Source organism: Opisthocomus hoazin, chromosome 7, assembly GCF_030867145.1.
Source record: "Opisthocomus hoazin isolate bOpiHoa1 chromosome 7, bOpiHoa1.hap1, whole genome shotgun sequence".
NCBI classification, from domain to species: domain Eukaryota; kingdom Metazoa; phylum Chordata; class Aves; order Opisthocomiformes; family Opisthocomidae; genus Opisthocomus; species Opisthocomus hoazin.
The window spans coordinates 18283520-18305206 of record NC_134420.1 but is presented as its reverse complement, the minus strand read 5'-3'; the positions used below and the strand labels follow the sequence as shown (position 1 = coordinate 18305206).

The 21687-nt window shown below is 56.7% G+C and overlaps 2 protein-coding genes across 3 annotated transcripts; one reads left to right on the top strand and one right to left on the bottom strand.

The window, feature by feature from the left end:
• Positions 1-75: 75 nt before the first annotated feature.
• SYT8 (synaptotagmin 8) lies at positions 76-2937 on the bottom strand. The gene is made up of 8 exons (XM_075426484.1): positions 2820-2937; positions 2304-2461; positions 2062-2157; positions 1648-1815; positions 1274-1441; positions 961-1078; positions 400-533; positions 76-309 (listed from the first exon to the last, which is right to left on the bottom strand). The coding sequence occupies exons 1-8, from the start codon at positions 2935-2937 to the stop codon at positions 76-78; spliced, it is 1194 nt and encodes a 397-aa protein (XP_075282599.1).
• Positions 2938-6648: 3711 nt separating this feature from the next.
• Positions 6649-13764, top strand: LOC104330164 (cytosolic 5'-nucleotidase 1A). 2 transcript variants are annotated; one of them, XM_075426486.1, is made up of 7 exons: positions 6649-6754; positions 8045-8103; positions 8826-8993; positions 9373-9469; positions 10097-10219; positions 11316-11494; positions 12041-13764. In XM_075426486.1, exons 2-7 carry the CDS (start codon positions 8059-8061, stop codon positions 12341-12343), a joined length of 915 nt encoding a protein of 304 aa, XP_075282601.1. In that variant the 5' UTR covers positions 6649-6754; positions 8045-8058; the 3' UTR covers positions 12344-13764. The 2 variants fall into 2 exon arrangements, with proteins under 2 accessions (XP_075282601.1, XP_075282600.1); XM_075426485.1 differs by having other exon boundaries at positions 9373-9502.
• Positions 13765-21687: the final 7923 nt, after the last annotated feature.

Genomic DNA, 21687 nt, shown 5'->3' with positions numbered 1-21687 from the left:
ATGCTGCTGAGCATAAGCTCCTCACCCCTCTGCAAGCCTGCCATCCAGTCCCCCGGGTGCAGGAGGAGACCCCCACTATCTGGGGGGCAGGGGCAGCTTGAGGTGGGACTTCAGCCCCAGGGCTTTGTCGACCACGTCCGGGGGCTGCAGGCTGTGCCACTGGGCGAGGGGCCGGCGTGGGTTGGACAGCATGTCAGACCAGTGCCGCAGCTGGTTGCCCGTGGCCCGGCAGCCCAGAAAGAGTTTGCCGATGGGCTCGTTCTTGGTCACTTTGTCGTGATCCCAGACGGAGATGACCACGTCCACATTCTGGGGGTGGGACACAAGAAAGAGGGTCAGTGGGAAGGGGCTCGCTGCAGCGGGGACCCGCTCAGCCCTGGGCGCTGCAGGGAAACCCACCTGGATCTGATTGAAAGGCACATCAAAAACAAACACCTCATTGAAGTAAGGGCTTAAGGTGTTTTTTTTCACACTTGTCATCTTCTTCTTCCATTTCTTCCTGTTCAGGATGAGATGCACCTTGACAAAAGGATCTGAGGAGAGAGAGGACATGGCTGGCATAAGTGACAATTTTGAACTGAGGAGCTCAGCCACAAAACAGCTTCCCTGGGACATTCCCAAGCAGAGCACGGCATCCCACTTGCCACTCCTCATGCTGAGCATCCACCCCTCTTCCCCTTGCCAGCCACCCCAGAGCTAATTTTCCCCTGCCTTCTCCTGCCACGAGCTCCCCGTACCATTCAGCCATGACATCTCCTCCTAGGAGACACCTCCAGCTCTGCCCAGAGCTGGAGTATCTGTGCTAAGGAAAGATGGGAGCTGGCCAAGGGCTGGATATGGTGGTGGTGGCAGGAAGCAGGTCTCGGCACCAAAGAGCTTTCAAGGCTTTGCAGCTCTTGGTGCCATCATTAAGGCCTGGGCAGAAATAGGGACATCTGAGCATGAGCAGCCCCTGCTGACCTGAGAGCCTGCGGGAGTCCATCCGCTTCAGCTTCTTGGCTTCCAGGATGAGCACTGTCAGCATCCCAGTGCTGGGGACATAGCGCAGTGAGAAGCAGATCTCGCCCAGCCGCTCTTCCTGATGGAGAGATACCAGCGATGAGCACTGGGCAGAGGAGCCGACTCACCTGGGGCTGGAGCACCAGCCTGGCCCCAGGTTTCCTGGTTCTTCCCCACCCTCATGCTTGCCCTTAAGAGCCTGCTTCTTGGGGTGGTGGCAAGTGAGGCAACAGCGCATCCCTCCCGGCAGAGTTTCCCACCCACCAGGACCAACCTTCACTTTACTGGCCACCGCCAGGTCGCTCCACTGCTCGATGACGTGCTGCAGGCTGACGCTGGCCAGGGGCAGCCGGACCTCGCCAATGATGTCGTGCTTGGCAAAGCGGTTGAAGTCATAGATCTGCATCACCAGTGTGGATTCAGGCACCTCCACCTGGGGTACCTACAGGGGGAGACCCAAAAAGCCCGGACTCACTCCTTAGTGGCAGCCCTGCCCCACGGGACCAGGCAATGGATGCAATAACGGGTCTTTCTCTCTGACACTTCCCCATCCCGGCTGCAAAGACATCTCCCTGCCTGGAGAGGTTTTTGTCCATGAAATGCTCTTGATGACACTAAAAAAAACCATCATCAGCTATAGTTTCCTACCTGGAAAGTGAAGCTCTCATTGAAGATGGGGTTCAGGGTCTTGCGGTAAACCTTGGTCTCATACTTCTTCTTCATATCAGACGTTAGGTAGATGATCACATATGGATCAGATGTGCCTCCACTGTCCATGGCCTTCAGCTCTGCTGCCTGCTTCACGCCAACTTTCAGCTTAAAGGGAGTGATGCACGAGGTCACCAGGTGGAGGAGGATGGGGCCAGACGGTCAGGGGCTCAGTAGTAAGCAAGCGAGTGCAGCAGGGAGAACATCTCCACACTATGCAGGCATAGGAGCTGGCAGGCTGCTGGCAGGGAGAAAGGTGCAAGAGGGTATGGTCCACCTCAGAGGGCAGCAAAGAGAAGACCACGCAAGAGCAAAGACTTTTCCCTGCTGTGCCACGGCCGCAAGCATCCCCACCTCCTGCGCACGGAAGTTGTACTCCAGGGAGTACTGCAGCTTTCCTCGCCCCGTCTGCGCCGCGCCTTGCTCCAGGTCCTCCATCTCAGGATGGACCTGTGGTAGAGAGCAGCACTACCCTCAGGACACGCTCAGCCACATCCCTGGCCTTGCCGTGCTCTCGCCACTCCCGGGACTAGGCAGCGTGGCAGCAAACCTCCCAGGGAGGAGGGAGGTGGGGGAGAGGGGAAAGCAGGACGCACAAGGCTGGCCGTGGTGGAGCTGCTGACGGCGTGCAAGCTGATTCTCTCCTTCTTCTTGGGCTTCTTCTTGCCACAGCAGCACCTGACGACGCAGATGACGAAGAGGAGGAGGAGAATGGCCACTGCCACAGCCACAGCAATGAGTGCCCATTTGGGTACTGGTGAGACGTTCAGGGAGCAGAGATGGACAGAAGAGTTAAAACCGAGCAAAAACACATAGAGCGCAGTTAAACCCCTTCCTAGTGCTTCAGCATCAAGGAGTTGTACGTTCAGAATTGCCCCTATAATCCTGGATGGGCTACATGCAGGGAGGCTGCAGCTGGAGACCGTTCCCCAAGTGGGCAGCAAGGATGCCCTGAGCTCCCAGAGCAGCGCGATACCACTCTGAAGCATCCCCACCCCGACAGACCCCACTGGAAAAAGGGGTTTGGAGGGAGGGAGAAGTGGTTACATGGCCTCAGAGTCCAGAAGCCCCCCCGGATAATGCCGCCTGAGAGAGCAGGGCACGATACTCACATGGGATCCGACTAAGCCAGCCATCCAGGACATCCGGCCAAGCCGTGGTGGTGATGGCCATGGGGCTGCTGGCGAGCGGGGAGGCCGTCGCCCTGCCTTTCCTGGCTGCTGCAGCCATGGCTAAGCTGGAGTGACCTGGGGACGCAAGCAAAACCAACAGGGTGGGGATTTCCTTTCCATTAGCGCACATGCTGCTGGTGGCCCAGGGCTCTAATGAGAGCAAACACAATTAAAACAGAGCCTGGCGTAAGCATTTAGGGCTTGGCCACTTTGGCAATGAGGTATGCGACGGAGCAGGATGGAGCCATGGGCAGGGAGGGCTCTGTGCCAGCCGGCCCGTCGCCTACAGCCTTCTCATTTATATCCGTGCAAGCCTGCCTTCGGAAAGGGGACGGAGGGGTCGGATGGATTAGGGAGTTTTCCTTTGGTTTTGAGATGAGGAATCACCTGGCTGTAGGGTAAAAAGAAACAAGAGCCGTTTTGTGCTGGCTGCTCCCTGACCAGCCAGCAAGAGCTGCAGGGTTTGCTGAGCCCCAGGCAAGCCCCACCATTAGCTAACACCCTTTTTCAGCTATTTCCTCCCCTCTCGGAGGTCTGAGGAGCGGGAGGGTTTGCTCCTGGGCTTGCAGCGGGGCTCGTGCTCGCGTTGCAGGTGGCAGTGGTGCCACCAGGCTGGGGTCACACTGGCTCAGAAACTTTGTGTAAGCCCAACCAACGCTGACGCAGCTTAAGGGAAGGCTTCACATTTAAAGCAGAATGTTTTTTCACTACTGCTCTCTCTGTAGCAAGGCTCTCACTCTAGCACGAACACTTCCTCACAGCCAAAACCTCCTTCTTGCCTCCTTTCGGGCGAGGAGCGGCAGCCGGAGAGGTGCCCCAGGAGCCAGGCTGCGCGGCAAGCAGGCCTGCAGCCATCACGGCACTGGCAGCTCCCGGCCCGGCGCCGTGACGGAGCTGGCAGGTCTGTGCCCGTTCGCCTCAGCTGCCCCGGCCGCACGCCCCGTGTCCGAGGGGGTCCCTGCCGAAGCAGCCCATGCCACCTCGCTGTGCCTGCGTTCTGCCCACCCTCCAGGGACGTGGCTCCTTGCACAGGAAGGAACCAGCTCTGCACTTCCCTCCACTGAGACCATGAAGCCAGCAAGAGCCTTTAATTTTTCCGACAGTCGGCTTTGCCACGTGTGGGCATAGGGCTGGAGGGACCTGGGAACTGCTGTCATGCCTGCGGCATCATCACTGGGGAAACGAGGTGCTGGTTAAGTGACTTGCCCAGGGTCACCTGGGTCATCTGTGCCATTGGACACCCCAGCTCCACTCACAGCCTCACCACCGCCACCTTCAGCAATCGGTTTCTCCTGTCCCTGCACATAGAGATCGGTGGCTGGTGACATGCCTGCAATATTTAGGAGGCTCCAGGCTGCAGCTTCAGGTTGTGGCAGTGGTTGGACATGACAACACAGGCGAGCAGGCACCCACACGGCACAAAATTAGATGTCTCAGCACTTTCTCCCTGCCAGACCCCCATGGGCTATGTCATATTAGTCTGGCATTGTCCCTGGTTTAAAAAAAAAGCTCATCCCAGCCCTGCAGCGTGACCTGAGCCGCTGTTTGAGGAACGATAGGGACAGCCTCAGTGGGCTCTGCAGAGAACATCCCCGCTCCTGGGAAAGGGGCTGAGGGACCCTTGCTTCTCGCTCCCACCCTGTGCTGACTGGGTTCCCGAAACCAGACTTACCAGCGTGCCTCCTCCCCAGCCTCAGTCTCCCTTCCTTTCCGTGCGGGCTTCAGGCCCAGCCGCCGCGTGTGGCAGAGGCATGCTGCGGGGTGAGACGGGACCCCGCCGGCGCCCAGCCGAGGGTGCAGCAGGGATGGTGGGTGCACAGCACGGCCGAAACCGGAAAGTCTGCTTTGCCAGCCCTGGAACCGGGCGGCCCCAGCAGCTCGGTCAGCCCCACCTCACCGCTGACCCAAGCAGTGCTCACGCAGGTGAAAAGCCAACGGGGAACTCCCCACCAGACCAGGAAGCAAAGCCTGCCTTCCCGCCTGCGAGAAGCCGGCAGGCATCGCTGCCCAGCTCTGTGCCCTGGCAAATTCACAGCTTCAGGTTATCCCTGCAGCGGTGCTGGGCTGGATGGTGTGGCTGCAGGCACCCAGTGCCAGGGGATGGATGCTTGCAAGGTGACAGGCGCATGGCTGCACCCATCCCTGGCGAGCTCTGCGCCCAGGGAGAGCAGATTGTTGGCCCCGCGGTTTGATGCACCACGCGAGGGCCTGGGAAATGCGTGCAGCAGTGAGGATGAATGGGGATGCTCCACTCCAACGCGGCAGGGAGGATGGATGGGGCGAGGGGACACTGCCTGGGTGGCTCCATCCCCCAGCGCCAACGGGAGCAGCACCAAGCACACGGACAGGAGCGACTTCCCTGGCATCCCTGTCACATTAAATTTATGCTTGCACACTTCTTCCCTCGCTGCCAGTTCAGCACAGCCAGCCCAAAAATTGCCTTGTCACTGTAGAAATTTAGGGCTGTGCCACAAGCAGGGAGCGATACCGCCGGTGCCCGATGGCTGACACAGACGTGGAGGGAGAGGCCGCGGAAACCAGGCCCATCCCAGCTCTGCCCAGCCACCCTGGCTCACTGATCCTGCCAAATTTTCATGTAGTCACCAAGGCGTTGCCACGCTGGGTGCCTGGCCACAGGAGAGGTGCCGGGGTTGCCTCTTGGCCACCCAAAACACGGCCCCACTCACAAGTGCCCTGCACTCCTGCTGCTCAGAGAAGCATCATCCCCAGGAGCAGGAGATGCTGCAAGAACAATGCTGCAGCAGACCTCAGAGGGGAAACATAGATGCCAAAACACTTTTTGCTCTAAACTGGCAGTCCTGGAGGATGCATGGGAGAAATCTGTAAGGGGGACGGGGGGAAAGGGAACATGCCCATTAAAATCAGTCAGGGAAAGGGGGTTTGCATAGGCACGCTAGCAGCTGAACACATCAGTAGCCTTTTCAACAGGCTGTTTGCTAGAGACAAGCATCTCGGTGAAGCCAAGCTGCCTAGGACCCTGTTCGCAGACCCCGCTTTAGGGCGAGATGTGGTGATGCTGGTGATGACCTGGTGCCACACAGGGGGACACAGCTGCCTGGCCTCGATGCAGGGGAGTTTGGTCTCCTTTGGCAGGAGCCAGGCTGGGGAGGCTGGTGCTCTGGGCCATCTTCCCGCAGTGGGGCAGGGACGTGTCCCAGCTGGGCAATGGAAAAGCTGCAGGATAGCAGCTGCTCCTCTGTGTCAGCAGCCCCCCCTCCAAAAAAAATCTCACTCTTGGGCAGAAAGGGGGTGTTGAAATACCCTGGCGTGATGAGCCTTGCGGAGCTGGGTGTCGCACATCCCACCTGGAACGGCAAGATCCCAGCCCAGAAATCCCCCCTGCTCGGGGCAGCCTGTAAGAGGCAGCTTTCGGAAAAGAAGGGAAAAGGGACCTAAAAACATTACTGTAACACGGCAGATGTGGCGAGCCGCGGGTGGCTGCACCCTGCCAGCACCTGCACCAGCTGGGCAGCGAGAGGTGGGCAGAGACGCCCTAAGTGCCCCGGGTACCGACACGGGCATCCCCGCGGCGCTTGCGGGCAGCGAGCACCCGCTGCGGGGCAGCCCGGAAAGCAGGGCCGGGGCCCAGCCCGCTCCCCGGGGCCGGCCGGGAGCCGCGGGACGGGACGGGACGGGACGGGACGGGACGGGACGGGACGGCAGCCGCCGGGCCGCCTACAGATCCCGGCAGGCCGGGGAGCGCGGCTCGCCCCAGCCCGGCTCCCGCCCGCTTCCTGCGGCGCCGGGAGGGGGAAATAAAGCGGGAGCACCGCGGGCCCGGCCGGGGCGGTGCCGGCGGTCGGGCCGCGCCGGGGAGCCGAGCCGAGCCGAGCCGAGCCGAGCCGGCGGCCGTGGTGAGTGCGGGCCGTTCGCTGCAGCGGAGCCCCGGCTGCGTGCGGGGGGTGGCAGAGCTGCGGCGTGAGCTGCGGGGACCGGCGGGCAGACGCGTTCCTGCGCGGGGGGTGCGGGTCGGCCTGTCGGCGCTGCGGCGGCTGCCGCGCGCGGGCGGGCGGGCGGGAGAAGCGATGCTCGGGAGGGCAGAGCGGAGGCTGGGAGGGCCGTTCTCCCCCCGTGAAGAGCTGCGGGGCCCCGCTGCCTCCTCTCGTTTCGTTTTCGCTTTCAGAAAAGCGCTTGGGTGAAATCCGGCCGGAGGAGAGCTGCTCCCCGCTCAGCAGGCCAGGGCTGGGGCTTGCCGCCCTCTGCCCCGCTCTGTGGGAGGAGACCCCCTCCTTCCCAGCCCGGGTTACGGGTGGGAGAAGCAGAGGGATGGCTCAGCGTCCCCCGGCTTTCCAGGCATCCAGAGAAACCCCGCAGCGTACTGGTGGAAACAGCCCCGGTGGGATGCCCCTCAGTGGGAATGGGAACAGTTCCCACCCCACAGGCTGGATCCTGAAAGTCCACTGCCAAAGCTGGCTGGTGCATAGAAATGAAGCGTCCGGCACGGCAGTTACAGAAACCACAGGACCGGGGTGTACAGAAATACATGCAGTTCCTTCTTCAGCTGCTAGGCACAGGCGGGCCAGTAACCCCGTGGGACTTTCACCCGGGTTAGCACAGCCTGCAGAGACCTTCAGCGTCGGAGCCGTCTGGCTCGGCGGGCTGTGGAGGGGTATCCCGTCCTGAGCCCAGGCCCTCACCACACATCTCCACTTACTCAAGCCTTTTGCAGCTGCAGATGAGCTGCTCGCACAGTGAACTTGCTTATTTGTGGATACCAATTTGCCGTCCAAACAAACAAAAAAAAAGTAGGCAAAAGGCAATAGGGTTGGGAACTAGAAGCCTACCCATAAGATCTGACCCGATTTGGCTTTTTAGCTCCAATCAATCTCCAAGGTGTGTAAAGACAGGCTTACTTTGCTGGAAAGAGCCTTACAACTGCTTTCAGCAGTCTCCCCTGGAGAAACATACTTGGGGGGGGGGGGGGGGGGAGGCAAAGCAGTGATGTGATGGAAAAGCCGCTTCATCGTATTTAATTGGAACTACTAGACCAAGCTTACTCAGAGCAGAGCTGTTGTCAGCACAGCTGGTTCATTTGGGCTGCTCCACTTACTGGGTGGGATATCTTCTTTCTTTTCCATCTCTTCCCCCTCTCTAGGTTGGCTGCATTATAATGCATCAGTTTAATTGTATATTTTTTCTTTGAGGCTGAAAGTTGAAGATGGCAGAGCCTGAAAGCACAGTCATAAACACCGATGTGAAACAGGTAAAAGGTTATTCATTACAAAAGACAGGCCCTGTATTTCTAAAGCAAATTTTGAAAGGCCACTGCGGGAAAGAACACACCACAATCCGGAGCTGTGGTGGCCTGAATTGCCTGTGCCAAGGTTCCAGCAGAAGTGGCCTGTCCCAGGGCTGCTGGGCACCTGGTCCCAGTGAGGTCCATGTGATTTCCACATGGGAAGAAGTTGTGGGACTGAACCTCCAGTTACATGGGCAGGATGGGTGCATTTGCTCACACTAAAATTTTGGAGCAGCCAGGGAGAAAGCAGCAGCTTCTATACATTTAGAGAGACTTTATTAGACTCTCCAGAACAGACACAAACAGAGGGTAAAACCACCAGTACACGCAGGGAAACCCAGCAGCGCCCAGCTCGGCACAAACAGGTGACCATGGCTGTGCTGTGTCTACAAACACCAGAATTATGAAGCAATCCCCTTTGGTGTGAGACATCCTCGGAGCATGTGGCACTTACCAAACAGGTTAGGGTTTCGCAACTGCCTGCCCCATCCTTGGTGGCCTGAAGATGAAGGTTGGGCTTGGTACCTCTTCTCCAAAGGCCCTCTGGTATCAGGAACTGGGACGCATGGGTGACTCTTCCAACGCCCAACCCCACTACCCTGGTCGGTAGAGCCCTGTATCCCTCTGCTTACCCCACCTCCAAACTCCTTTGCTGTCTGCCATCCCCTTTCCTCCCTGTCCTGCAGAAAGACCCCAGTGAGGCACTAGTCATTGCAGTGACCACCAGAGCTATCTTCAACCTGGAGGAGGAGCACAAGCTCTACCTGGAGAAGGGCAAGGAGGCGTATGCCAGGCACCAGCAGGCCAACCACGACAAGCCGTTGCCACCAGGCACAGCCTTTGCCTTCGTCCAGGTGAGCCCGACGCCTGGCCAGGGGCACACGCGGACACTTGCAGGATGGGGTGAAAGTTCAGCTTTCCTAGTTTTAGGTCTCAACTCTCATCACGGCTTGCAGATATCCCTGTCCTGGCCTCTTGGCCTCGTTGCAGGGCATCGAGACCTGTGCTCCTCATCAATCCTACACATCCACCTCCCCCCTGGTGGGGTATCCTGTGCCCTGCTCTCCTGGCAATGGCCTTTGCAGGATGATTGCTCCGTCTGCCTCTCAGTAATATGCTAGCCTTGCCATAGCTGACAGATGCAGCACAAACCACTAACCTTAACTGCAAAAGAACCCTGGCAAAGCCATCGCAGTCATGCCCTTCCAAAAGAGTCTCATCTTCTCCTCGCAGGTGGCGCAGTATGTGAACGAGAAGATCCTGGAGAGCAACCCGGCAGAGAAGGACCTCTTTGACATCCTGGTCCTTTCCAACAACAGCCCGGAGAGCGGTGTGCGCATCATCAATAGCGCCAAGCACTACGGTAAAGGGGACCCCAGCCCAGGGGTGTCTGCTTCCCCTGGGAGGCTGCGAAGCAGATAAGGCACCACAGTGGAGCATCAGTGGCAAACATAGACCCAGGGGACAGAAGGGGAAGGGGTTATTTTGGAAACACGCCCAATTCCTGTCAACCCCACGCAGCTTGCCTAGGGTGCCAGAGCACACCCAGGGTACAGGCTCCCTGGCAGAGCCCAGCTCCCTTCGGCCACATCCTTTGTGGCTGGGGGCCTGGCAGCATTTTGCACAGCCTGGACATCCCCAGGCAGCTACTAAAGAAACAGAGTTCTTAACAAACAAACAAAAAAACCCTGCCAAAAAAAACCTAAATTCCAGAGTGCTGTCAGGAAGGCTCGTTTAGGGAGGGATGAAGGAAATATTTAACTGCACTCTTCAGTTTTGTAGGAGCGATCAGGTGAGTAGATGCAGCAAGAACAGGGGCAGGTTCCTCGTGCAGCACTGGGAAATTAATTGCCCTGAGCACTTCAGCAAAGCACACCAAGACCGCGGGAGGGGAGAGGGGGGCTTCAAGGAGGATGTTGCCCCATAACAGACTTTGCTCACATCCCCTGACCTGAAGGCCTGGAGATCTCCAAGTTCTGCTTCGTCAGCGACGAGGACTCCACACAGTACCTGAAGTCGCACGGCGTCAAGCTCTTCCTCTCGGCTGACAGGACAGATGTCTGCAACGCCCTGCGCAGAGGTGTGTTCTCCCCTCCATCCCACATCCCCAAACCCACCACACTTTTCCCAAGCAGCCCAGTACCAAGAGGCAATGCCAGAGCCTGTGCTTTCACAAGGGCAAGGGATGAATGGCACATTGATTACCAGTAGTCCTGAACAGTTCAGTCTCCTCTTCTGTCCCCACCAGTAGCCTGCAAACACACCAGGCTTTCTCAGATGCCTTCACACGTCACCGAGTGCTTTATGCATAATTCTGGCTGTAGCTGTGCCACGGGCTAGTTATTCCCTGCCTGACATTTAAGCCTTTCTAACCAAATGCTGCGCGTTGGTGCTCCCTGGATCAGTGAGAGCACATTGGCTGTTCCCAGGGCTTTGTGAGGATGCTGTAGAAATTTGCTTTCTTGGTACATGCAGAGTTACCATGTGCTCAGTGATAGATGTAAGCACATGCTTGACCTAGATCGGAGGGAGAGCAGTCTCCCCAACAGCTCTAATGGGGTTAATCGCCTCCTTATTAATTTGCTTGCGTATGAGCACATCAGCTGGCCAAGGTCCTTCGAGGTCAGGAGCAAGCTATCTGCAGCCTGGGCTTTCCTTCGCTACACAGCACATTCCTGGAGCCTCCTTGAAGAGCATCATTGCTCTGACAAGTGTCTCCCATCTGGGGGCCTTGGTCCACAGATGAGGGCGGCCAGGGAGCAGCCTGCAGAAAGAGTCATATAATTAAGCCAATTACCCCAATCAAATGGAGGTGCCAGCCCCTATTACTCACAGCACGGAGTGCTAAATCTGGGCATTAAAGCCAGGCTTGGCAGGGTGAGCGAGCGTCAGGAGGAGGGCTGCTCATGCCTACACAACCACCCATCATCTCTTAGCAGACCAAGTGCTAAGACCCTCCAGAGATCGGGCTCCAATCAGCAGCACATGCTTGTCCATCCCCATCGCGGTGGGGGGATAACACAGCCCTAGAAAGGCTGGGATGACCCCCACAGAAAGACATCTGGCTTGGAGACCCTGACGGCTGCAGTGTGGGATGGGGCTGCAGCAGATGTGCAGGGAGGACCTGCTCCCAGGAGGGGTGTCCCACCTGAGCCCCACCTTGCTCTGTCTTGCAGGGGTCTCGGCAGCGCTTGTCTTCCATCAGGAGGTGCAGGCCCCCAGCATCCCGCTCCGCGTGGCATTTGACGGGGATGCCGTGCTCTTCTCCGACGAGACAGACCAGGTCTTCCGGGAGCAGGGGCTGGAGGGGGCAGTGCAGTATGAGCGGGCAATGGAGGCCGTGCCAATGGGAGAGGTGAGCAAGACACCCCACTTTGACGGGCATCCACAGGCTCTGCACCCACCGTGAGCATCTCTCCTGCTAGGGCTTTGCCATGAGTAGCCAAAAAAGCACAAATCCTTACAGGTTCTCTTTGCGTACACCACTCAGTCCCTGGTGTGGGCCTGATCTGGAGTCCCACTGGAGGTGGATATGGCCCAACGTCTCCTATAATTGAGCATCAGCTCCCAAATATCCCGGATTGTAGTTGCCTCCACCTTTCGTAGGCTGGGACCTAACTTGCTGTGCAGCTCCCTGCAGGACTCAGACCCAGAGGCACTGCTCACTGAGGTGTACATTCCTGGTCAGTTTGGGATTGGGATGAGCAGCACAATGCTCACCTTCCTCCTGAGCACCCCAGTGAACAGCACAAGTCCCAGCACTGCCCAGTCCTGCACCCCACTGGCGTCCCTGTGCTCTGCAGAGCCCTGAGAGACCCTGGAAGAGGAACAGATGGCTTGTACAGGCAGAGTAGGTGCCGCCTTATTTTCCACCCACTCCCAAGTGTTGCTGTCCTTCCAGGGTCCCATGAAGGCTTTTGCCATGCACCTTGGGAAGATCCGCAAGATGTTCAGCCAGGAAAAATCCCCCATCCGCACCTACCTGGTGACTGCCCGTGGTGGCCGGGACATGGGCATCCGAGCCATCAAAACACTCCGGGAGTGGGGTCTGGCCATTGATGAGGCTTTCTTCATGGATGGGGCTCCCAAGGGCCCCATCCTTGCCCAGATCCAGCCCCACATTTTCTTTGATGATGGCCTTCATAACATCCAGGGGGCTCAAGATGTGGGCGTACCCTCTGCCTGGGTCCCTTCCTACTGCTGATGGGCTGCAGGCCAGCAGTCCTTCCTCCCACAGCACAGGGGACTGGGCCAGTTGAAGGCAAACCTTCTGGTGGAGAGGGATGTCTTTTCTAACCTGCAGCCAGCAAACCTCAGGGAAAGGGGGCAGGAGCATCGCATGAGAGCATGGACTACCAGGCAAGACTTGATGCTCATTTCTGCTCCTAATATGAGGTCTTTTAGGTCTTAGGGTAAAGCCAAAAGATGCAACTGCTCCAGAAAGGCAGGACACCCTTGCTGTGACACTGAAGACTATCAGCTACCTGCCCTGTAGGAGCTGGAGGCTTTTCTCTTTTGCAAAGAAATAAATGAAGCTATTACCCCACACATGAGCTAAAGGATGCATGAAACCAAGCACTAAAAATGCTGACTTTGGCTGTGCTCAGACAGTCTCCAAGATTTACTACCAGGACCTCTGCCCAAAGGAAGCCCTCAAGACCCTGCCTCACCAGACACACTCAGCTTGGTTTTCTGGGGAGGCTCAAGTGTTAGCAAGTCGTTCAGGCAGCTCCAGCCAGACTCAGCAGAGGAAGAAAGACTTCAAAGCCATAAAGAACCTACAAGCTTTATAGAAATGGGTGACCAGGTTGAAGAAAGCAAGCCCAAGCTGTACCTCTGTAGAAGGGAGTATAGCACAAGTCCCCTTTCCTTAGGCACAGAGGCTGCTCACAGAGTGCCATTAGGAGATCCAGACCTGCAGCAGGACACTGAAGCTGCAGGAGGTGGGCCAGAGACAAGACTGCACCCCAGGTCTGAGGTCTACCCAGGAGGCAGAGCTGCCATGTAGCTCCGATGTCCCTCCAGGAGAGGGCACTGGAGATGGGCCGCCAACAGCACAAGCCATGCAGGGGGCCAGGGCTGCAGACCAGCAGCACCCCATGGACCAGGGCAGGACTGGGTGCCCAGGCCTGAGCTTAACTGGGTCTCCAGGGCCGTGGGTGGGGGGTCCCAGGTGCAGCTGCTCAGCGCGGGTGAGGTTCGTGGGTCTGCTCGGGACCCTGCCCGGCACCAAGCCACCCCCCATGCGGGGCTGCCTCTCCTCCAGCAGTTTTGACTCTACTCCTAGTTTTCCTGGGGAGCAAGCAGCCCCTCCGGATTTGCTTGCAGATTTCTTTCCCTAGGGCTGGATGTGAGCAGTTGCCACTAGAGGCCACTGTGCTGCCTGGGGATGTGACACCCCAAATTCCTGGGAGCTCCCCAGAACCACCTTGTAAGAAAATACACGCTGACTGCCCAGGGCACTGCCTGCTGGGTGGCAGTGGGATTAGGGACAGAGGAGATAAAGATGACCGTGGCTTAGTTTTTTTAATCTCAGCATAATCGGAAAGTAATTTTTTTTTTAAGACTTCACAACCGTCACTTTCATCAGTGCTTTCTTCCCCCCAATAAATACATGAACAAGCATCCCCGTGTGAGTGCTTGTCCCTCACGCCCGTGTTCAGCAGTGTTGAAGGAGGGCTGGGATAACTCAGTTCTCCTTTATGGACATTCAGTTCTTTTATCTGGTCTTCTACATGTGCATCAAGATGGGTTAAAGATGCAAGAAACCTTCGGTGTCCCCAAGGCCGTTCTCCCAGCCCCACTACCCTGGACTTGGGGGTCTCTGCACGACTTGCCGTAGCAAAGGGAGCTGCTGGCCTGTCGTGGATGAGCGGTTGGGTCGCTTAAATGATCACTCAGAGGTTTTGCAAGAAAATATTTTACTGAAAATTTAGAAAACGTGATCTTACAAAGTTTGTTGGCAAGGTTCACTCTAGTACTTATCAAGTGAGTGGAATACAAAATCGAAGGAGATTTTGAGTGGAAAACGATTCATATAGAGTAAAGGAAAAGTGTAAGGGGTAAAGGAGACCCTCCCTTTGAGTCAGCAGGTTTGGAATGGACCCCCTTGCTTTCTAAACTCCTTCTCAGAGAATAGGCCAGGTGCAGCTGGATCCAGAACCAGCCTTAGGCCACAACTGTTTATGTCTAAGGAATATGTTTAACAGCAATTCAGGGTGTGTTCACAGTTGAAAGAGAGAATCACAGGGATTTAGCAGCTATTAATCACTGGTTAACTTAGCATTTACAGAGTGATTAGAAAGAATTTGCTATTACAATCACAGTAATAGAATATTATGTTTTGAATTGATTCACACACACACACAATCATAAAAATTCGTCTCGATTTGAGTGAAATACTCGCTTCAAATTGAATGATTTCCCGACGGGCAAAGGTTCAGTCTGGAGGAGATCAGCCCAGGTAATCCGCGAATTACTCTGAGTCCCACGCAGAGTGAGTTCCTGGACACAGCCGGCTGCGGACCAGAAGAGCTCAAAGGGCCTTCCTTGGTACCGCTGTTTCGTAGGGTCTCAAGATGATTGACTTTAGGCACCAGTAGTTTTCCATCCTGGTCACAATCCACAGGATGCAATCCTGATATGTAGACAGCAACCATACGATTCAAGCACTACCCAGAAGGTACAGTTCTGACATTGACCAGGCAGCTGTGGCTCAAGGCATCAGGAGTTGATGTATGTATGTAGACCATACAGCTAGGCAGGCGCAATCCAGGAGGTTCCTGCAGAGCATTGATGATAACTTTCTGATGCAAGTGGTGGAGGAACCAACAAGGAAAGGCGCGCTGCTGGACCTCGTGTTAACAAACAAGGAGGGACTGGTGGAGGACGTGAAGGTTGGAGGTAGACTCGGCTGCAGTGACCATGAAATGGTCAAGTTCAGGATCCTGCATGGAGGAAGCAGGGCGATAAGCAGGATCAAAACCCTGGACCTCAGGAGGGCTGACTTTGCCCTCTTCAAGGAGCTACTGGGAGGAATCCCGTGGGCCAGGGCTCTCGAAGGCAGGGGGGTCCATGAGTGCTGGTCGCTCTTTAAACAACACTTCTTCCATGCACAGGAGCAATGCATCCCCCTGAGAAAGAAATTTAGCAAAGGAGGCAGGAGACCTGCATGGTTAAACAAGGAGCTTCTAGCGGAGATCAGGCAGAAGAGAAAGGTGCATGGCATGTGGAAAGAGGGACAGGCCACTTGGGAAGAGTACAGAAACGTAGTGAGAGCATGCAGGGATGCGACGAGGAAGGCCAAGGCCCACCTGGAATTGAAGCTGGCAAGGGATGTCAAAAACAACAAGAAGGGCTTCTTCAACTACATCAGCAGCAAAAGGAAGGCTAGGGACAACGTGGGGCCGCTGCTGAATGAGGCGGGTGTCCTGGTGACGGAGGATGCGGAGAAGGCAGAGCTAATGAATGCCTTCTTTGCTTCAGTCTTCAGTGCTAAGACTGGCCCTCAGGAATCCCAGGCCCCGGAGGTAAGAGAAGAAGCCTACAGAGAGGACGACTTTCCCTTGGTCGAGGAGGACTGTGTGAGGGATCGCTTAAGCGATCTGGATGTCCACAAATCCATGGGCCCCGATGGAATGCACCCACGAGTGCTGAGAGAGCTGGCAGATGTCATTGCTGAGCCACTCTCCATCATCTTTGAGAGGTCCTGGAGGACTGGAGAGGTGCCTGAGGACTGGAGAAAGGCCAATGTCACTCCAATCTTCAAAAAGGGCAAGAAGGAGGACCCAGGGAACTACAGGCCGGTCAGCCTCACCTCCATCCCGGGAAAGGTGATGGAGCAGCTTATCCTGGAGGCCATCATCAAGCAAGTGGAAGAAAAGAAGGTTATCAGGAGTAGTCAGCATGGATTCACCAAGGGGAAATCATGCCTGACCAATCTAATAGCTTTCTACGATGACATGACTGGCTGGGTAGATGAAGGGAGAGCTGTGGATGTTATCTACCTTGACTTCAGCAAGGCTTTCGACACAGTCTCCCATGATATCCTCCTGGGGAAGCTGAGGAAGTGTGGGCTGGATGAGTGGTCGGTGAAGTGGATAGAGAACTGGCTGAATGGCAGAACTCAGAGGGTTGTCATCAGCGGCGCTGAGTCTAGTTGGAGGCTGGTGACAAGTGGTGTCCCTCAGGGGTCAGTACTGGGCCCAGTCTTGTTTAACTTCTTCATCAACGACCTGGATGAAGAGTTAGAATGTACCCTCAGCAAGTTTGCTGATGACACCAAACTGGGAGGTGTGGTAGATACACCAGAAGGCTGTGCTGCCATTCAGCGTGACCTGGATAGGCTGGAGAGCTGGGCAGAGAGGAACCTGATGAGGTTCAACAAGGGCAAGTGCAGGGTCCTGCACCTGGGGAGGAACAACCTCATGCACCAGTACAGGCTTGGGGTGGACCTGCTGGAGAGCAGCTCTGTGGAGAGGACGACAGGTTAACTATGAGCCAGCAGTGTGCCCTGGCTGCCAAGAAGGCCAATGGGATCCTGGGGTGCATCAAGAAGAGTGTGGCCAGCAGGACAAGGGAGGTTCTCCTTCCCCTCTACACTGCCCTGGTGAGGCCTCATCTGGAGTACTGTGTCCAGTTCTGGGCTCCCCAGTTCAAGAAGGATGAAGAGCTACTGGAGAGAGTCCAGCGGAGGGCTACAAGGATGGTGAGGGGACTGGAGCATCTCCACTACGAGGAGAGGTTGAGGGAACTGGGCTTGTTCAGCCTGAAGAAGAGAAGGCTGCGAGGGGACCTTATAAATGCCTACAAATATCTGAAGGGTGGGTGTCAGGAGGATGGGGCCAAGCTCTTTTCAGTGGTGCCCAGTGACAGGACAAGGGGTAATGGGCACAAACTGAGGCACAGGAAGTTCCGTCTGAACATGAGGAGGAACTTCTTCTCTCTGAGGGTGACGGAGCACTGGAACAGGCTGCCCAGGGAGGTTGTGGAGTCTCCTTCTCTGGAGATATTCAAGACCCGCCTGGACAAGGTCCTGTGCAGCCTGCTGTAGGTGACCCTGCTTCGGCGGGGGGGTTGGACTAGATGACCCACAGAGGTCCCTTCCAACCCCTACTATTCTGTGATTCTGTGATTCTGTGAGTTCCAGGTGCAGTCAGGGGGTGCCTGATCGGCCCAACTCACTGCTCTTGTACAAAGACGAGGAAAGTGTCAAGTTGTCCTGATTCAGTGCATACCAGCTAACTACTCCTGCAGTGCAAGCAAGAATGCCACGTTGGCTGGTGCTGGGATGGCCAGGTGGGGGAGGAGGGCTGCACCATCACATGGCCCCGCTGTGCCACCAGCACAGGTCCTGTCCCTGCCACCATGGCTGCCATGTGGGTTCAAGCTCATCACTGCCAGAGCAGGGCAGGCATGCCCTTGTGCGGGACTTTGGTAGGAAGCCACCTCCAAAGACGCAAAGCCCGTCAGGGTTGTGGCACTGGCAGTCTGGTCTCTGGCCCTTTTGCTCAGTCCAGATGCTGGAATTAGATGTCTCGAGGTAGCAACATCAGCATCATCAGCTACTCATCATTTGCTAATAATGCTAAACACCCGTCAGCCTCAGCCACTGAGCAAACATTAATTATGGGATGCTCAAAACATGCCTGGTGAGCAGGTACAGATGTTCATCCCACTTTCATGCAGGTCAGATACCACTGGGCTCGGTGCAGGGATCCAAGCACCTGTCTCTAGCCCTGGCTGCTTCAGTGGCAGCTGGCAGTAGGGATATGGACCTCCGCTGCTCCAACCCATTGCCTTTGCCAGCAGGAGCTTGGTCAATGCCTTGGCCGAGGGGGAATTAGCCGAGTCAAGGGTGGTGGGGACAGGCCCACGTGAGCCTTCGCAGGGCACGAGCTGCTGAGGCAGGAGGAAAGCACCACGTGCCTTCCTCCGGCAGTCAGCACAGTGGGGGATGACAGGGCAAAATGCTCCCAAAATGGGAAAAAAGGAAGGAAGCTCAGGGTTTGCGGGGTTGCGTTATGTGGGGCCAAGTGCAGTTGCTTCAGGCCATGGCTCAAAGGCGCAGCTTCAAAACTGCAATTTATTGCCCTGCTCCAAAGATGGAGCATCACAAACACCCTCTGGCAAGGGCTGTTGCAGGTTCACCCCCTGCTGCAAGGGCAAGCTTCGTGTTTCTGTCTGAGAGGCACCTGCAATGAGTTCATTAATGCTTGGGATGTTCCTCAGGTCTTGGCTTTCTGAAGCATTTTAGTCTCTCTTCTTCAAGGTGTTCCTGGTGCCCAGGGGGTCTCCTGCTGCTGCTGCTACAGCCCAAAGGGGGTTTAGCTGCTGGGGCTCGTTGCGGGATGCTTCAGAAATATCCATCTCAGGTTTTGGGGGCCAGGGCAAGGCAGGAGCCGGTCACATCACCATGCCACCCGCTGGGACAGGCTACCTCTGAGCCCTGCTGGGTTTCACACCTTTCCACTCCAGGAAAAGAAATGAAGGGGTGCAAAGAACTGCAAAGAGGGCTCCAAGGACCTGCACTTGATTCTGGCCATTGCTTTCCAGCAACCCCGCGCCGTCCCAGCGAAAGCTGCCCAGCGTCAGGGTCCCCCCCCCGGCACTGACCCACCGCTGCTTGGGACACCCCCACGACACCCTCCCGGTATGGGGAGGGAGGCGGGCGATGCCCCCGCTCCACTCGGCTGCAGGCAGGCTGGCTGCCACCTCCGCTGAGCCCAGCCCTGCCAGCGGTGCCAAAGAAGCAGCGTGACCCCGGGGATCAGAGGCTGCAGCCGGCTGGCCCAGTGGAGTTTGCAGGAGACTTCCACCCAGGAGCATGCTCGTAGTCTCCCGCTCATGGCACCAGTCAATTTAGGGTTCCAACGCTGACAAACACCCTACTTAGCGCTATGAGAGAAAGGAATTTTTTATGAAAAGGTGGTGCTGCAGGGAGAGAAGATTGGCAGGTATTTAGCTGCGAACAGACGTCTGCATTGTGAATGTCTGAGCAGTTCAGCTTTTTTGTGTCCTGGCTGCAGCGGGAGGGGATGCTGGAGGCTGCCAGACCTGGGTGTAGCTGCGGTGTCCGCCAGGGATGCTCCCACACCTCCCTCTGCCCATAACCTACAAGCACCTGCGGCCACGAGCACGGGGCAAGCATCTTCATATTTTTGATCTAACCCAAAACCACCCCAGCGGTGGGGCTCCTTGGGAAACACTCAGGGCTTTGCAGCCAGAGAGGCTGAGATGCCAAGTCCCATGCTACAAATAACTGTTAACAGGGTGTTTTGCGTGCAGAAGCTCAAAGAGAGGGTGTGCAAACCCACAGACCGTGTTTGTCAAGGTGCTTGAACATGGGTTCAAGATCTTAACCCTAGGCAGGCATGTTGGAAAATGCTGGCTGCGGCAGCGAGTGAAGCCGGTGCTTAGGAGAAAGGTGATAATAAACAGGTGGGAATTAAGAGCCTTTATGGGCATATTCACACAGCAGCACCCGCCCCAGGAGGTCAGGATTGATTCACCGAAGAGGAGCTGGGTGGTTGCTCCCACTCCAAGGAACACATTGCAATTTTAAGCCGATCCTTTGGTCACCACGGAGTTTTGACCCTCGTCTTTGTGAGCCCACCCTTCTCCCAGGACCAGAAGGCTCAGTTGGTTTGGTGCTTTGTCACATGGAGGAGATGTAATCGCATAAATGATGGTCTTCTTGAGAACTTTGGCTGGAGATTAAAGGAAATAATTAAATAGCGTCTAGTAATGGCAAGGAAAATGATATGGATGGCATGCTTGGATAAGGCTGGAGACACATCTCTACATTGTGCACGGTGGTTCCACCCGTGAGCTGATACCCTGCGCCCCAAGCCGGGCTCACGCAGCCCCGGGGACCACAGCAGGGATTGCTCAAGGCGGGCGACGAGGTGAGTTGGGTCCCGGTGCTCCCCATCACATCCTGGCGTGGGAGTCGATGAATCGATGCCATCATTGCCACTTACCACCCCATCCCGTCAGCTGCCGATCACGCTGCCTGCTGCCGCTGCCTGCCGGGGTGGTTGTTGCCCATCCCCGGCAATTGTAGCCTGCTGCAAAATAACTCAGGTGAGGCAAACACCACGAGATCCCTGCCCCGAGGAGCGGACAGGGCTGGCAGCTGGGGTGAGGCAGGTCCCCTCCTCCCCGAGGTGGGTGCCAGGCGTGTCCCCAGCCGCGGGGGAGGACGGGCTGGGGGATGCGGAAGGACGTCCGATGCCAAGCGGGGTCAGGTGCGGGCAGGCAGCGCGGGGGTGGTGGGGATTTGGGCAGGGCCATGGAGCGTGTGGGACGTGGGGACGGGCAATGCAGTTTGGCAGCAGCCTGGTTAGGCACGGTGGTGTATGAGTAAGCCCTAGTGAAGACCCCAGGGCAACTCACAGGTTTAAAGACCATAAGCATTTTGCTGCATAAAGCCTTTATTTCTTGTGAAAAGGCTGGAGCAGCAGGACACGATGGAGAAGGTCAGCTGGGCTGAAAGCACCCCGTGCTCAGAGGCTGCTGCGAACAGCCCCGCTGGGGATGGAGCCACGCTCAGGGCTCCTGCCGGTCGTGACACCCAGCCATGAAACCTGGCCTCCAGAGAGCTGCCCTCACCTGCCACCAGCATCAGGGCTTGCAGCGTGGGAGTCAGCAAGGGAACATCACCACCCAGCCTAAGCCTTTTGCAACTCCACTTAAGTGTTCTCCCCAAGGTCACTGCATCCGATGCTGGCAGCCAAAAAATGTTTAAGCAGGCTGCCGGCCAGCTCTGCCTCCAAACCAGCCCCAGCCAGCCGACACCGACAGACCATGGATCGCCACTGCCCGCGATGCCCAGGACATCTCGCCCAGCGCCCGCAGCACTGGGACGTGGTGGCCAGGGCCTGGATGTGTCCCTTTGCTGCACTCAGTGCAACCCCTCCCCTGCTCCCAGGGTTTCCCATCAGCTGGATCTGCTACTAAAGCACCTTCAGGTTTGCTTTTGCGGGTGTCACCCAGAAAAAGGGGTGTAATTTGGGATGTGCCAGTGCTGCTGGAAAATGCACCCTCACCTCGCAAACTGTACGTCGGTTTAGGAAGCGGCGTTGGGAGTGGGCGAGGTCCTGGCCCTGCGCTGGGAAAAAGTTACCACGGCTTTGCTCGGGGGCTCAGGGCTGGTGAATCAGGCTCTGCTAATTAGCTGCATCCAGCAGCTTCATGCCGGCAGCGGGACCTGGAGTCGGAGTCAGGGTGCTGGCAGCCAGACCTGCCCGGGCCTGTGCACCTGTAGGCCCTGCTCGACGCAGACCCAGGAACAGTTTCCTTTTTACCTTTAGCAACAAGCTGCAAAATCCCAAACGCATTTCTCTGAGTTTGAAGACATTCATCCTCTAGAAATCCCACCCGCAGCTTTGCATTTAACACCTCTTGGCCAAAAAATAATCGATGTTTCTGACTTGAAGCTTTCCTTGCCCCTCAGCCTGTTGCAGCTTGGGACACTGGAAAGGGACACTGGAGGAAAGGGCAAAGGCAAATGCACAGCCAAATGTAAGGAGAAAGAGGCTGCTGTCG

What these genes read in the sequence shown, in the direction of transcription:
- SYT8 (XM_075426484.1), bottom strand. Translation starts at nt 2,937, where the DNA reads ATGGCTGCAGCAGCCAGGAAAGGCAGGGCGACGGCCTCCCCGCTCGCC. An exon ending in ACAACTTCCGTGCGCAGGAG is followed by an intron (nt 1,816 to 2,061) that starts GTGGGGATGCTT and finishes ACTCCCTTTAAG; the next exon opens with CTGAAAGTTGGCGTGAAGCA. An exon ending in ATGAGAGCTTCACTTTCCAG is followed by an intron (nt 1,442 to 1,647) that starts GTAGGAAACTAT and finishes CTCCCCCTGTAG; the next exon opens with GTACCCCAGGTGGAGGTGCC.
- LOC104330164 (XM_075426485.1), top strand. Translation starts at nt 8,059, where the DNA reads ATGGCAGAGCCTGAAAGCACAGTCATAAACACCGATGTGAAACAG. An exon ending in CTGCAACGCCCTGCGCAGAG is followed by an intron (nt 10,220 to 11,315) that starts GTGTGTTCTCCC and finishes TCTGTCTTGCAG; the next exon opens with GGGTCTCGGCAGCGCTTGTC. An exon ending in AGGCCGTGCCAATGGGAGAG is followed by an intron (nt 11,495 to 12,040) that starts GTGAGCAAGACA and finishes CTGTCCTTCCAG; the next exon opens with GGTCCCATGAAGGCTTTTGC.